General features: G+C 39.7%; 1 protein-coding gene across 1 annotated transcript in view; it reads left to right on the forward strand.

Moving 5' to 3' along the window:
- Positions 1 to 378: 378 nt before the first annotated feature.
- Positions 379 to 17,279, forward strand: part of LOC137796231 (guanine nucleotide-binding protein G(i) subunit alpha-2) — a 34,956-nt gene continuing 18,055 nt past the window's right edge. Inside the window, exon 1 of the mRNA XM_068594033.1 lies at positions 379 to 1,126. Coding sequence (XP_068450134.1) covers positions 1,009 to 1,126 — 118 coding nt within the window. The 5' untranslated portion in view covers positions 379 to 1,008. The remainder of the gene's footprint in view (positions 1,127 to 17,279) is intronic.

A 17,279-nucleotide genomic window follows, 5' to 3' on the forward strand; every position in this document is an offset into this window, starting at 1 on the left:
CGAATATTATTATTTTTTAATCATATATATATATATATATATATATAGGGTCATATTTTTATTCATTTTTTGGTCATATTTTTTTATATATATTTTTGCGAAATTTCTATGCGAAAAATGGGCTTCCATATGTTTTCACTTCAAGGCTTTCCAGAAAACTTGGCCCAGTCTGCCGATGGATAAAATGTCTATTTATGACCATACGGCGGCGCTGTCCCCCAACTCTTTGATCAGCTTGACTATGTGGTAGTGTTGGCTATAACATGTGACACAAATACCTCTCAGCCACATTTACAGTTCGTCCTGCATCCTCATGGACAAACCTGCTCCTGCGCAGTGGACTCCATTACTGGGAGAGCAGCTCAGACCGATGCATGCGTTTTGTTCTTTTCGTCGTCCATGTGGAGATGCGGAGGAGTGAAAGTTGGCACAGCGCCCACTGCAGTCCACGCGCCACACTGCTAAAATCGCCCCCCTCCCCCCTTACAGTTCACCTGTTTTAATTGGACTATCGCGACAAGTTGTGCAAGTGACGTCGATGCGACTGGTCGACCAATTTCAATCGTCAGAGGGATATCTGTGGGCGATAACGGAGGAGCGCCGAAAAGCACTGCAGTAGTCGCGCGACCAAGGAACGAGCTCCTCTCTCCAGGCCGGTAAGACAAGTGTTTTAGTCCGCAGCGGAGCAACGAGCACAAGCATCCTGTGAATGGTTGCGGGACAGCGGGCTGTGAGCGGGTGCGGCACGGCCAAGTGGTGGTTCAAAAGCCTGGGGTAATACACCAAATCATTGGGTGCATCGGCTTCATCTTTGATCTCCCACTTAAACAGGAGGCGGGCTCTTTGACTTTACGCGCGGGTAAAAACTCTGAACTGAAGGCGGCACTGGACGCAGGAGCTGCTCGGTTCCTGACATCGGCTGCTACGCTGAGGCCATCAGCACTGAAGTCATCAGCACTGAAGCCTTTTCTTTGCGCGAGTGGTCGGTGCGCCCCTGCGTTTGGAGCCATGGGCTGCACGGTGAGCGCCGAGGATAAGGCTGCTGCGGAGAGGTCAAAGATGATTGACAAAAACCTGCGAGAGGACGGAGAGAAGGCGGCGAGAGAGGTGAAACTGCTTCTGTTAGGTAGGTGGCAGCCGGTGGCTCAAATTATTAAGTAACTAAAAGGATTTCTTGTTGCTGCCAATAAAAAACATCTCCACAGTTTCAGCGTAAAATCCAGTCATTCCAATTGATTAAATATAGCACAATCTGATAAGCAACCAAGCAGCTCAATATTATGCTTTCGTGAGCATATTCTAAAAGGGGGAAAATATACTGTACTTGTAAGTAGAAATAAAGTTTAGACTTGATAAAGCATCAGGTCTAACAGGGCCGCGAAAAGAAGCCATTTCAATGCTCATATCTTCCTGCAGTCCAAACTCAGCATGTGATTGTGTTATTAATTAGCCAACACATGTATCCATATACTTAGAGACAAGTCAGATATTATGATGTCAACATGCTGCAGAGCTTTGAGCTGGCATTTTGCCCAGGAGGCTTAATTCAATATATCAAACTTGAGAACATGACCAAACATGAACAGGGTTACACATTGGTCAGTTCCATTAAAGGACAGTCCCTGTTTATCCCCTGACAACAGTGGACGGCGAAAGCAGTGTTTTATTAAATAAATTCTGGAGCTGGAACAACACACACCCCCTCCCACTCCTTATCACATTGTGTCTTTGCCTCTTATCCAATTCAGTGATCTGTGTTTGACATCATCTCGTTCATGAGTTCATATTTGTCTTATCCTTTTAAATGTGCACACAACTCAGCTGACACCTGACCAGGAATACTCATGTGTTGGTGTGGTTAGGGTTGCGAGCTGTTAATAGAGGAACGCGTCCAGATAGCTGCATCATTGCTAGTTGTAATCATACTCGTCCATTAATTATCCGCCTTCAACCAAACTGTTTGTGAAAGAAGATGATTTTCATAAAAGTGGAGAGGGGGGGGGGGATCTACTTGACTATCTCCAGACGGAAAGCTCCTTGTGTAGTTTCTTTTTCCGTCATACACTTTCTTTAGATTCAGAACTTATTTATTCATTTTCTAAGGCATCTGTTAGTTGAACTTGTCCTCCCTTTTTCACTCCACTGTAAGCTGATGAATATTTTCATCCTTCTTTCTCATGACAGCCACTCTCAATCTGCTCTTCTTCACACAGCAACACACACCTTTTTTTAAGCTGCAACATACAGTATTCATGTGCATTAGTAGGTCAACAACTATTTGCTATGTTAAGATAAAGCAGACTGGAGCTTCTCTGCGCTTTGTTGACATAGCCTGGCCATGTGTGCTTTTAGTGCGTATATGGGTAGCCGACAACCGCTGCTCTGCACTGCTCTCATGGGGCTGATAACATCGCCCGATAGACGGCGTCGTCTGGAGGCGTACCACCCACCTTTCAGGTTCCCTCAGATAAACGCGGTGGGATCTGTCAGCACTTTTGCCGCTGTTTGCGCAGTTAGCTGTGAGCTGCCGGCTCAGCGGCTTCCAATTTCGCATGAAGCACGTTTTGAATGCACTGTTTATCTTTGAAACTTTGTGTTTAAAGCCATCATGGTGGATTGAAGTGATATTTTAAGGATTTGGGCTGATCGTCCAGACGGATCAGACAGTAAGGATTAAAGAGTCACATTGATGTATTTCAGAGCGTTAACGGCACACACGCTGTGATGCTTTTTAACAACAAAAATATTTGAGGTGTCCCGAAGAATACAGATTTTGACTAATGTGGGTGGTAGTATGCAAAACTATATTTTGGGGCAGGCAGAGTTACTTCATGGAGCTCTGGCATTGCGTTTTACTTTAAAGTGCAAACGAACATTTCAACTTTCTCCTCTCGCATTTCTTCCAGTTTTGGTTGACCCACTTGCTTTTTTGATGTAAACCAAGTCTTAATGTTCATGCAAGATCTTATGGTTTCACTTAACAACTCTAAAGTGAAAACAGGATTGAAGGGACCCAATTAAAACACAGATGGTGTCGTTCATTTACTTCATAAAGATAAGTTAAAGCTAAAACCTTATTGCTAAAACGTATTGGCACTTTACGGTTGAGCTATGGCCTTGCCTTATTTGGATTTGTCTGTCTTGTTTCTGTTTGAGAAGAGACCAAGTTGTTCTGGCAAAGAGGAGATGAGTCACTTGATGGTAGCCACCGAAGCACGAAAGATGCTTTTAAGGGCTATACGGTGGTCGGCCAAGTCGCTTTATTTTTTCATCATTAGTTCTTGAAGGGGCTGAAAAGCCGGTGCTTGCACAATGAGTATGTTCTGTCTTTGCTAACGATGATGTTCAGTTCGCAAAGTGCAGAACTGATTTCTTCCGAGGTGTCTGATTTGTATAAGCACTCATGGTAAGTGTCAGCGAGGTCTGGGCACCTCAGGATCAAATTATGTGGAGGAGAATAAAGTTCATGAACATTTAGTAGTTGTTTCCAGAAATAAAGAGCTTTCACATGTACTCTAACTGGCTGGGATGATACTTAAAGCCAGGCCTAAGAAGAAAACTTGACAGCTTCAGAAGAAACTCTTCTCTCACCACATTGGTGTGTAAGAAAACACTGATTTCACCATGTTGAGCAACACTCGAAAGCTGTCTGTGAAACCGAATGACGACGCATCTTTATCAGACCTGGCAGCTGGAACAAAAACTCACGACGATAAATCTATGATGCAACATCCCAGGAAGTGAGGCTCATCAGCACTTGATGTCAGTATACACTCATTTACAGTAAATCTGCTTTTTTGCGCTCTGGGGTGGGTGTGCGTTTGCAGTCAGTGTGAACATTCGTAAGTGGGGCCTGATGACCATGGCCCCTATAAGCGTCCCTTGGGTTGGGTTGGTTTTAATGGTTCAACGGTGTACACATCGTTCTAAACAGGCACTGATATTGTTCTTATGTTAACGTTGCAACAGTAGTGATAACTCGTGTGGATTATTTAACGGTACAATTCAGCACTTTACCACTGGAAACGTTTGGGAACCACATTTGCCAGTTGACTTAATTATACCATATCTAAGAAGGAAAAGATGGGAAAGGAAAACTTGGGTAACTGCTAAAAAGATAATATTTTTGGGGAGGAAACTTCCTGGACAGCAAGTGAATTTAAAGACTTGAATTATCTTTCAGAAGTCTTGTAAAACATAAGAGTTGTGCATTGCATTCGGATAAGGCCATCAGGTAAGGCGTTCTGAAAACAATGCCTTTCATCTTCATAGTGCGTAACATGGCATTGAACAACACAAAGTCAGACTGAAGAAAAACAGGTTTGTTGTTGGCAGAATTATAACCTGTATATACAACTTTGTGAAAAGTGCACCATTGCCTTGCGTGGACATGACAAGTTTGTCAGTTTGTGGTATTTTTAGATGCATATTTGAGACTCCAGGCTAAGTAACCATTTCGATGCTCAACTCCATTTTAAGGGCACATCAGCCATTATTCATGATTAACTTTTGGATTGCATGTACAATGTTTACAAGGAAGAGCTTGCTCAATAGACGACAAATACTCCTTTTGTTGGTAGTCATGAGTAGGCAATTTGATGCAGGGAGATCTTTAACTCGCTTTTGGTGGTCTGTGTTGTTATGGTAAGATATGTCTGTCAGATCTTCACTGTGATTTCTATTTGGCATTAAACAGCTGGAATTCTGTCATCTCTGCTGCCACAGTGTCTCTTCTTTTTTTACTCGCGTGTAGTTTATTATGCTTCAATGTGATATATCTATGGTATAGTTGGATAGCATCATCTAATTTTCTTGTATGAATATTGTGTTCCCCCACCAAAAAAGTCATCCCAAAATCGCCACTGTGTGTACACATTTGTTTTGAGGAATGATTTTTAAACACATTAATACAAAACAACAGTGCAGTATCATGAATTCAGTTATCAAGGTTTTCTAACAAATATGGCTATGTATATGCTATTTAGAAATAATTATTGCTAAAGACTTGTTATTTATGCACTGAGGCTATTGTCCGTCTAATAAGTCACATCTAGTTACTGTCATCTATTCATGTAATCAGAGGGAAAATTCACTTTTTAAAAGATATCTTAACATTTTCACCGAGAAATTCAAGTTAGGATACACTTTCCTTTTTTCCCAACTTCCTTCCTTGCTGCTGTAAATGAGCCTCAAATGCAGCTTATCTCTAATTCCCACCCCAGGCAGATGACGATAATAATAGTGCTTCTCAGACATGACTCACTTCTCCTGACAGAGAGGAGGGCTCAGGGTGAGACGTCCACGCAGAGATGACAACTTCACAACTACCCACAAACTGAAAGAATATATGTGTGCACAGTTTGTCATGTCTGTGCTGATACCACTAATTCCTCAATAAATGCACAGGTATTTATTTGCTGAACTAGCAAAACATTGACCATCGCTGCAGCCTGACTTATGGTGTGTTCACACCAAATGTGTCAAGATTTTGACTGACTACCAGATTACATGCAAAGTCAATCCACAGCTGCATAGAAGCTGCGTAGACGCGTAATTTCCAGCGGGCAGCACAACAGACGCGTTTGAGGCAGCACGAACAGCACGTTTGCAACGGGGAGAACACAGCGTTGGACGCAGCTTGTTGTCGCCCAAGTTAAAATTTGTTTTTTTTGTGACTTCCACAACAAGTATAAAGCAGAACTAGTGGTTATTTCTTCCGTAGTTGATAGTGGAAAAGATCGCTCTTTTCCCGGAGAGAAGGGCGGAGATGAGCCACGCTCCCTTTGTGGCGGTGCGAATAGTCATGTTGCGTTTGGTGTGAATACCCTTTTTTTTTGTGGGGAGACACAACTGACGCGGTAGACGCTATGCGAAAAATCTTGACGCGTTTGGTGTGAACACACCATTGGGATGCAAGTTCTTCATTTTCATTCACTTCTTTCATTTATTATAGTTTACACAAATAAGAGTTATTGGTGAGTGTAAAGAATCAACGTCCCTGATGCAGATTATTTCTGGTACGAGTAAAGAATGACCTCTACTCAGGATATCAGAGGACTTTTCTTAATAAGGCGGCTTGGCTCAGGGTCACAACGGTCTAAGAAGCGGAGGGACAGCACTTTCAACAGTCATGACCTGTTAACCCATAACCTATTTCTAAATGATATAGCGGGGAATGCAATCTTCATACATTGACTGGCCAGAAAAAAAGTCGCCACCTGGATTTAACTACTACTGCCTACTGTACAAGCCTGTTGGGACAGTGCTAGTTTCAGCAACGACCAAGTTCAGCAATGACCAGGTTATTCCATTAATGGATTTTTTTCTTCCCTGATGGCACCAGCATGTTTCAAGATGACAATGCCAGGATTCATCGACCTCAAATTGTGAAAGAGTGGTTGAGGGAGCATGAGACATCATGTTCACACATGGAGTCCAGACCTTAACCCCATTGAGAATCTTTGGGATGTGCTGGACAAGGCTTTGCACAGTGGTCAGACTCTACCATCATCAACACAAGATTTTGGGGAGAAATTGATGCAACACTGGATGGAAATAAATCTTGTGACATTGCAGAAGCTTATCGAAACAATGCCACAGCGAATGCATGACGTAATCAAAGCTAAAGGCCGTCCAACCAAATATTAGTGTGTGTGTGTAACCTTTTTTTTTGGTGGCAATTTTTTTTTTGGCCAGGCAGTCTATATCCGTAGTGGATAGCTTTACAGATTATAACCTTTTTCTATTCTAATGCAGGGTTTTTACTGCTAATGTTAGCTTTGCCATCGATCCCCCAAACTATATTGAATGTTTTGTTTATAGTTCAGTGTCCTTTCATATGCTTTGATACAGAAAATGTCTGTCTGTGAAATAGATGGGTAAAGAGAAGCAAGTTCCTCCATGAGCTGAGTCTCCAACTGCTGATAGGTTTGGTAAGTGGGCCAATTATCCAACCCCAATGACTATTCCTGTTTTTAGAATATTGGCATGCACCGGTCACTTTCACTTCTTGCCTCATCTCTGCCCAGTTTTATACATGCTGATAAAGAAGGTCACTTTTCGTTAACTGATTTTGAACAGTTTCTTATGATAGTTTATTCTCATAGTGATAGATTGGTGTACAGAAGATTGGATTGTGTGTGTGTGAAAGAGTAAATTAAGGCCTCAGGCGTGATTTTGAAGTAATTTAAAAATACGCCTGCATATTCTTTTGCTGCATCACAAGAACATTTGTCTGTTGACATACCTGCGGTTATTATCTAGCAGTTATTCTCAGCCTTTGAAGTTGTAATGGAAGTTTTAGATGAGCACAATGTTTAATTTAATTACATTTATCACAGTTTACAAATGCAGCATATATTTTCAAATAAAAACCATCCATTTTCAATCCTGTTTGGTGCAGATGGCAAACTTGATCCTTCCCCATTCTTCATCTTTCAAACACATTTCCATTATAAGCCCCCCATTTATAATTTAGGATGCTTCTTTCATCTCTTTTCCTTCTTGTCTTTTCCAATTTCACTCAGCCATAAGGTAGGTGAATAGTGCAAGAGTTCCTCAGCAAGCACAAAATCTGGTTAGGACCAAGAAGTTACCTCTGTCAACATCAATCCTCTCACATTAGATACACTTGACACCAAAGACTGTTGACATCGGGGTACTGGATGTAACTTGGTATGACCATGACCTCTTAATTGGTTTGCCAAAAATATAGGAGGGTTGAGAGCAGGATAAGAGGTGGAGATGATGGATGATAGAGGCAGAGAAAAAGGAAGGCTTTACACAAGAATAATCCTTGCAATTACCTGGGAAAGAAAATTAAGCCGACTTGAATTTAAATGTTGGATATTTTCTTTAAAATGTTGATGCAGAAAATACATTTTGTCAGCTCGGATGAAGAAATCAATATCAAACATTCAGGAAGTTAATATTAAAACTAAAAGTGACAAGTACATGATGTGTGTACCAACAGAAGCCAAGGGAACCATCACGTAATCATGCAATGAATATATAATAATCCTGGCTACATTCACAGTGCAAGCAAAAGCATTGAAGTACAAACTGTCTCAATCAGTTAAAGCCTAAACATATGCAACTAATAATGGATTTCTTCAACGATTTAATCTGTTATTTTTGTAACAAATCTATTGATTGGACTATAAACATAGTTAAAAAATGCACATCACAAAGTCTAAAATGATGTTTTCAAATTGTCTGACCGGTCAATTGTCAAAAATCCAAACGAGAGACGAGCAGCACATTCTCACAATTGGAGAGGCTGGAACCAGAGAATGTTAGACGTATTTGCTTCATCATTTAATATTTGTTTGGATCATTCATTGTTGTTCAATGAATCCCTTACTGTATACTATTAGTATACTATTTTACACAGTGTTTCCTAACTCAACACACTCTTACTTCTGCACTGTAAATAGGGCATGTATATTTTACCAACAAGATGCAACGAGAGTTTCCCCCCCACTCCCTTCTGCAGATGACTTTCTCTCGCTCTGAAAATAGGCGCGAGTAAGTAATTGCATTAGGAAAAGACGTGGAAACATTTTAAAGGGCAGTGGCCAAATGAAATGTCAGTGTGATCAGATTTGATTTATGTATTGCTCCACAAACATCCCTGTATTCATTGTTACCTGAATTTGTTCAGTGGAACAATCAAAACCTCCTGAAAAGCAAAACAAAAATGTCCCCTCACACTTCCTTTGGCTGTCTGTGCTTTCTACCAGCCAATTTTACCCAGAGGGAGACAGGTGACTGGGAGAGTATATTACATAATCTTTCTGGCACACACTCCTAAATGTGCCAGATGATATAATTAAGATGGAGCTGTTAGATATGAAATTCCAATATTCTGCAGAAGTGGTAGACTCAAATGAAATGCTGTTGGTGGCAAGCTGGTGCATACACATACAGTACATGCACATAAAAGAACACTCCTCTTCAGTAACAGGGAAAACACAGATGAGACTAATGATGTGGGTGTTTGTTTGGGAGCCGTTGGTCTTGCGTTAACTTTTCCATATTATTATATTTGATCAAATATTGTATCAAATATTTTGTTATTTACTTTCAAGGGGGGTTGGAGGGGAGCGGGCCAACATTTGAATTGGGGGGCAGCTACAATTCAGTGGTAGGAAAAACACATCCCTGGATCTGTGCATTGGTGAATGAACAATTTATTCCCTCAATAGAAGCAGTCTAAAAGTTAACTGTGTTCACATAAACAGTTTTCTATAGATTGCTAATACAGATTTTGTGGCAGTGGTGAGGACTGTGGAAAAGTTGAGGGCTGCCACCTCATCACAGAGCACCTGCTGCTTGTTGAAGGTCATCTCTCCTGTCATCGCTCCTGCTTGCATCACGAGCATCACCAGCTGCTGAAAGGTTTAAAAATCTACCCAGTGGACCTATTTCCTGTGTGTCTGCTCTGCCACAATGTACATTCAGTACATTTATAAACATGACATTCATGATCAGTGGCCCAGATTGCATTAAGTTTAAGCTCCACATGCCAACATCCAAAGTTTTACATGGACTTTGCTCCCAGTGGATTCCCTGCATTGCTATAAACGTATTCCCTCCATGCACACATTTATAGCACTGGCCAATTGATACAACACGACCTTATTGTATTACAAGTCATAAGCAGGAGTACAATAATTACGTTTTGATATCTAATCATTAAGTGAGGGTCTTTTTCACAGTTCTGTGGTTTCATATGTCCATGCTACATAGTAACTGGACTTGTATAGCACTTTTCTAGTCTTTCGCTTTAGCACTACATGTCATCATTTACATACATTCATAGACTGATGGCAGAGGCTACCATGCAAGGTGGCAATTGCCCATCAGGACTCTAACTAATCAGTCATACCCATGCACACACGCTGTAGCAATTTGTTATTAAGGGTCTTACCCGATTCTCTGATTTGAAGGACGACCCTCTACCACTAGGTCACAGTCGCCACATTTCAAGTGTGTAAGTCCGGAAACTCTCAAAACCCCCTTTAGTGGTTTAAACTTGGAACAAAGATCTGGATTGGATCACAGGAAACCCCGTTCCAGGGTTAATACAATCAATACATGATTGGATCATGTATCAATACATGATACAGTGACACAATTGCAGTGCGAGGTCGTGTGTGGAAAAAAATAGGTAAGATAAAACTGAATAGGGCAAAGTAACTCCGGAGTCTGCACTGTAGCCTGTACATTAATCTCCTGGCTGGTGACACTAATATGAGGCACAAGCCAACAGTGGATGTGATTTATGTTAAGGGAATAATTGCACGGCCAGAAGGAGCACTCTGTGGGCTTCAGTTGGTGTCATCTGCAAAAACAAGGGCAGCACCTGCATCGCAGAGGTACCGCGTTGATATTCTTTTAGGGAAAAGATGCTACAAATAATCTGTTAACACAACACATGTTATTCTGTAGAGGTCTAATTTCTTTGCCATGTAGCTAAATCCTTTCAAATCTGAGGTTTCAAAAGGTTTTCAGCCATGTGTGTCTGCATTCGGAAAGTTCTCAGACAGGAAAAGTGTCATTGAGCATATTGAAATTTGGAGCCAGAAAGACAAACCAGTCTTCATTCCTCTCTGCCTGGTTGCCATGGTTACAGTCATACTGAATGAGACCCTTGCCTTAATAGATTTTTTTTTTTTGTTCTTCATTCTGCAAAAACAGCAGGCGCTAAAGTGGTTTCAGTTAAATATATTTGAATCTCAATACTTACCGCTTGTTGAGATATTTCAGAGACATATATATATATATATATATATATATATATATATATATATATATATATATATATATATATATATATATATATACACACACACAAATTGACATGGAGGTAAGAGATGGGGATGTTTTGCCAAGAAAGGTTTGAGTAGTAGTCGTCATTTAATTTATGAAGATAACAATCTGTAAGCACCACCTGATTGTGACCTGAATATTACTTGCCACCGCAGTGAATCATTGGTTTTCTTTTTTTTTTATCTTAAATTTATTCATCAAAGATTTGAGGTTCATTTGAAAACATATTTTTTGTATTCAATTATCAAGGCTAAAATTCTGAAAGTTTTCTAAAGTTGATCAAACTAGTCTTCTGGCAAAAGCCTGAATTATTTTTGTGTCAAAGACAGCATTCCTAACAGTCATAAATTTAGTATCAAATGCTGGTGAACATGAATGACGGCCGCTATCAGCGCTACTTCAGGTGAACTGGCAGAAGTTTGATTCAGCAACGGCAGTTACGAGCGGAACATCTCAACGCTGATTGGCTGACGCAAGTGTGACTCACGCAATTTTGCTGCCGGAGTTGGGAAATTTCAATTTGCGTGACAACAAGCTACGTCCACTGTGACTTTTCATATAATCTGGTAGTCCGTCAAAATCTTGACGCGTTTGGTGTGAACACACCACAAGGCATTAGATATACTCAGAATTCAGAACTTTTTTTTGAAGGCCAGATAAACAAGGAACTTGAAAAAAGAGAATAGAAAATGGTTGACATCACGCTAAATTATAAGGGAAAAGGATGTAAAACAGTGCAAAGTCGATGAGAAACACAGTATTGAGGCTTTTTTTAATGACATTTCTGTTTCTCAGATAATGGTGAGGGATAAAGTGACATCTGAGTTTATGCTTGTTGGTAATAACCAATTTCCATCTGATCCAAATTTATTACCTAATAATGATACAAATATATGAAAATTCAGCATTTTGGTATTGTACACTCACACATCAGCGTTGCCATTTTGAGCCAGATTGATGAAAGATCAATCTGGCTCTGTAAGTAAATGTTTTATTTCAGTGGAGTCCTAATTTCCTAATTGCTCTAGTTTGTTCTTGTGGAAGACCTAGTTTGGTTGGATCCAGCCTGACTTACTGTGCCATTAATTTGTCATTAATTAATAATTGTCCAGTGCAGGACTCAGGCCACAGAAGATTTGAATGTCATTTAAAAGACATTCGACCTCTAGTTTATGATCTACATTTGGTTTTTCGCGATAGAAATGTAGGTTCTAGAAATAGATATTATGTTAACACCAACGTTGTTTACCCATTTGTTCTGTGTTTCTATCTGTCATCTATGTCAACTTATAGATTCAGCTTCGTACTTAGGTTTAACCTCATTATATCTGCCTGTTTCTCTCACCACATTAAGCCATAACCAGTCATCAACACTTTGTATTTTTTCTGCTGTTGATTATGCCTAAGAGATGTTTTTATGGTCTTATTTGTAAGCTGTGTTTGTTGACATCGTCCCACCTGTATGACAGTTAACTGTTTTATCAAGTTCAACGGTTGCACACCTCCCATCATTTATATTGTAGCCTATGCCAGCAAATTACTAGCTGCAAAGGTTTTGACCTGTCTGGAGGTGTTACACTTTTCAGTGTTCTTCTTCTTCTGGATTAATGGCGGTTGGCGACCATATATTTGGTGCATTACCGCTACACTTTTCAGTGTTATTCTAGCACCTGTTTGAGTTTGGTCTTCATTCCGAAACACCACAAATATTCACATCCTGACTGCTTTTCTGGAGACCCTGATTGAAGAGGCACCCATTCTAGCTTTCCAATCAAGAGGATGCTATTTGGTAATACAAGCTTTCATCAATTGGAGCTGCTGTGAGCAGCTACAACACTGCGTCTCTCGATGCATCTACATATGCGAAGTGTTAATACACTGGAAAGAAGACTCATTTTATGTGAAAATAAGGCACTAGCTTATTACCTCATTGTGAGACACAAGAGGTAGAGATGCTGCTTCCAATGTTTTTTTGGTTTTGAACAGGACGGGTAACATTTAAGGCCCTTTTCCTAAATTGTGGTTTGCCTTTTTTAAATTCTCTTAATATAAATTATGTCAGACTGATCCATGCAATTCATAACTTTATATTACCAAATCCACTTGATGTCCCTTTCCTTTCCCCATAGAGCTGGGTCACAGTGCAAATGGCTGTAGATGCATGGATAGAGAACATTAACTGTATATGACTAAATGGGATTCATTATCAGATGAGTTGAGTAAAGGTTTTAGCTGTAAAACATGTTTTTGCTCTTATGTAATTTAAGTTGTGCGGCATGTTGGTGACTTTTCATTATCTCTTGTTTTGCTGGGAATGAAGTGACTTTTAGTGCTCCGCTTCAGAGTTCATTGATCTTGTATCCCTCGATGCAATTCAGTTGAGATTTGATCCACAGAAGCCCAGCTCCCCAGATGAATAGGTAGGTTAAGCGTTTAAGTCAAAGTAGTAAAGCTCTAGTACAGCACAATGCATTTTCATTTCATTGCCTGTCAACTTTGTAATTGAACTGTTACAGTATCAAGAGATCATTAGAGATATTTTACCAGTGTGACAGTGAATAAGAAGTCGTTGTAAATGATTTGATAATTTAATAAAAGGCAAGGCTGTGACCCTGTTTTGCATTTAACATCATGTAAATTACTGTTTCAATTAAAACTGACAACAGTAAATGACTATGAATACAATTAAAGGGAATTCTTAATTACCTCAAGTTCCAACAAAACACAATAACAAGTTTTTGGCAACGGCACAGTAAAAGCTGTTTCTAAATGAGTCTGAACTTTAAGACTTCTATATTTTTTTCTGCTGTCTGCTCACCCAAACACATACACGTGTTGCTGTGCCTAATTTAGTTTTGACGAGACAATGTGATGGTATAACCATGGCAACATATCTAGGGTCACTCGTCATTTCACTCCCAGCTTTGAGTGGTCCGTACTTCACACAACAACATATTAAAATGTTTTTCAGGTGGAGGTGCCGGAATATCCTATTTTCTCTTTGAGAATATCAGTCATAAGGTCATCACTAATAAACATGCTGCTATAATGTACATCAAGCTGCTAATGGCCTCGAGGGAATTTCATGAAACATGTTGTGTAAAGTTAACAGATCAGGCGCATCAGTTATCGGGTGTTTTTTCCCACCCGACACAAATACACATATGCACATATGTATGCATACGAAGGTGAGTTCCTGAATTACACTACATTTTCTTTTCGGTGCTTCTCTTTTATACTGTTCAATTTGAAATGGCTTCTTGTTTTAGTTTTTTTTTTTAAAGAAACAAATCACAATTACATTTTGTATTACAAGATTTGGTGTTAACTGTTCAACCAAATTTATCAAAATGTTTCTGAGCACATATACACATAAACACAACTGCACTTTGTCAGGAAATGTCGGGATTTGTTTAACACATGACAATCTGGTTTGCCAACAGACTGCAGGATGGTTTTCAAGGGATCTGCTTGTAATACTGCAGCAGCTGCCTGACTCTCCTGATGCCTCATCTGTTTGCTGGCATGTGTGTGAGTGCATAGATTATAACCTGATTTGACAGTATGTAGAAACATAGGGAGATGGGAGAGTAAAAGCAGTATGACCGCCAGGCACACTAGCTGTGATTGTCCTCTAATTAATCTGTGCCTTCTGAACGATTCTGAACATAACCAACAGAGTAGGAAAGTTATGAATTTTACACTCTTTAGCATAAAGTCTGTATTTCATGCATGTTTCAGTGTCCTATGAGCACAATACATGCTGTAGGCTGTCTTTCCACATGGTCTCGGTTTAAGATAAACCTGCCAAATTAAAGAGGAAATTGTTTTCATTAGAAGACGTCAGTGTTTATGAAGTTGACTTGTCTGTCACAGTATGCAGAAGCATGCATCTTCTTTACATGCTGAAACTCTAAAATAAAAAGAACCTTGCTATCATATGGGCAGCTCTGGGAGACCTTCAGTAACCCCAATATTACAGAACCACAAATTCAGCCAGTGCAAACCAAGAGCCAGGGTTCTGATCGTGGGGGTCTGTCCCAACTCTAGCGTTCAAGTGCTAGGACTGGCCAGGCGTCACTGCTCGCCAGGGAAGATTTTTTTCAGGTCTTTTTGCGGTGAGCAACAGGCTCTCCTGACCCAACTAGCCGAGGTCAAAACCATTCATCTCTGCCTCACCCAACAATGTTCAACAGGTCTTGCCAAACAATGCAGTCTCTCCATCGGCTTTGTCTATGATGATTGAGCTAAACGCTTAACAAAGTCACAACTGTTTGCTGTCTTGGCCCCTGGATGGTGGAATGAGCTCCCCGTTGACATCAGAACAGCAGAAAGTGTCTACATCTTCTGTCGCAAACTAAAAACACATGTTTTTCGACTACATCTTTTAAATAAGGAAGGTAGCACAGTAGTAGCTTGTACTCATGGTTGAATGCACTTATTGTAAGTCGCTTTGGATAAAAGCATCAGTTAAATGAAATGTAATGATCTAACTCGGCATGTTTATATTTTACCAGATCTAACTAACTTTTTATACCAAAAAAACACTGAAGCCAACATCTTTCTTTTTCTTTTTAAAGGTTTTTGGTTTCTACATGTCAGTGTTCTTATCGGTGATCAATATGCATTCACTTGATTATTGTGATGAATTGGTACTCAAGGCTGTGTAAATATTGATTTAGTTCTAACCTGTAATCTTTATCATACCTGATACTTATAACATCCAATCACATACTGCAGGACTGAAGTGGAATCAGCTCCACTAGGATTATGTCATCAAACATTTTGATATGGATAATATTCTCTAAAAAATTGCAAGATGAAAACGTTTTCGACCTTAGTTTTGACATAATGTTCTTTTCTTTGAAACTCTTCAGCACCAAAGACAGTATCTGCTGTATGGTTTGTAACTGGCTGTTAATGGAGCTTCAAATGGATACTATGTGTACATCCCAAATCTCTAAATTGTTGTTTCCTCGATTGAACTGGACGTGTTTTCTTATTCATTATCTGGTTAAAATATTTTCATTGTAGGTCTGAACAACAGAAGGACCACAAACTACTACTTTCTTCTACTACTGTCGTGCCTTGCTTTCAAAGATCTGATCTGTTGTCTGCCTCAATAACTTTTATTATGTATGTAATTAAAATCAGAGAGCTGGAAAGAGGAAACTTTTTACAAAATGTTCACTGATAACTGTGTCTTTATACATATAAGTAGTAGTTTAAAACCATTAAATCAACTGAAAACATACAATCATTTTTATCAATAATTTAAGTGCATTTTTATTGGAATGTTCGCTAAAAACTGTCCGGACCAGAAAACAACTCTGTTACACTGATCATGTTTACAACAAACTCCGTCAGCTGTTGGAGTGACACACAGCTGATCAGCTGTCAGTCGGCTGCAGTCATCAGAAACAGACGTCGCTTGACGTGACGCTTCAAAGAAATGGACATCTCATGTCCTTTAAAACATATTTCCTTGTGTCCTCTCTCCTCGCATGGTTTCCTTCACTAAGATGCAAAGAAAAGACGCAAGCTAGGGAAACGGGGATGCAATTTAGTGACTTGGGATGCACCCTATGAATGATTCTGCAATGATTTGGGGTATAAAACATTTTTAAAAGGTTTCATTTGTTGGTACTGTTTCATGCTTTGTTCAATTTTCAATTTTCACCATAGAAATGCACTACATAACATCTGTTAGTTCTTTATACTAAGTATTATGTATTGTATGTGTTAACTGTATTGTAGTGTGTCTGATGACACAGCATATCATTTGCTGAGGAGTTAAAGAAGGAAGAGGAGTTGAGAATTGTGACCTAGAAGGTTGTATTGGAAAAGTATGAAGCAGTAAAGACATCCCTCTGCTCGTATGCAATAACACAGGATGATTGATAGTGGTGAAGGATGCACTGAGGTCTAAAAGGATTCAAATAAAGCCACGCTTGCTCCTCTTATTAAAGGACACAATGAAGTGTGTCTCGACTATAATCCTTATATAAGCTCTGTGCTCTTCCTCAGGCAGTAGTGATTAGTTGCATTGCATTGATATGTGGCTGTCATGTTACAGCTGCTCTAATGTTTGTTTGGTGCTCTTGTGAGCTTCCACTTGTCTCCCCGTTCTTTCTCCCTGATGCTTATTTTACCCAGACCGTATGAAATGGGAGTCTTTCAAATCTATACTTGTTTTTCATTTTCTTTACTGTAATTGGTAGCTGCAGAAGTAATGATGATTACGGCATATAAAAAGCTGTTTGTTTACAACTGCAGCTACGTTAAGACGTTTGTTAGCCATTTTGAATGTAGGATTGCATGATTTATATATGAAGCATCATGGGTAAATAAATCTATTGGTACTGCTTGTGAGCACAAACAAAACAGGATTAAATATTGTTAACGTTGGCTGTGTAGCAAACACCATACTCTGCAGAGCAAAGCAG

The sequence above is a fragment of the Clinocottus analis genome, unplaced genomic scaffold (assembly GCF_023055335.1).
Source record: "Clinocottus analis isolate CAN_PGR_092001 unplaced genomic scaffold, fCliAna1.0.p SCAF_3, whole genome shotgun sequence".
Taxonomy (NCBI): domain Eukaryota; kingdom Metazoa; phylum Chordata; class Actinopteri; order Perciformes; family Cottidae; genus Clinocottus; species Clinocottus analis.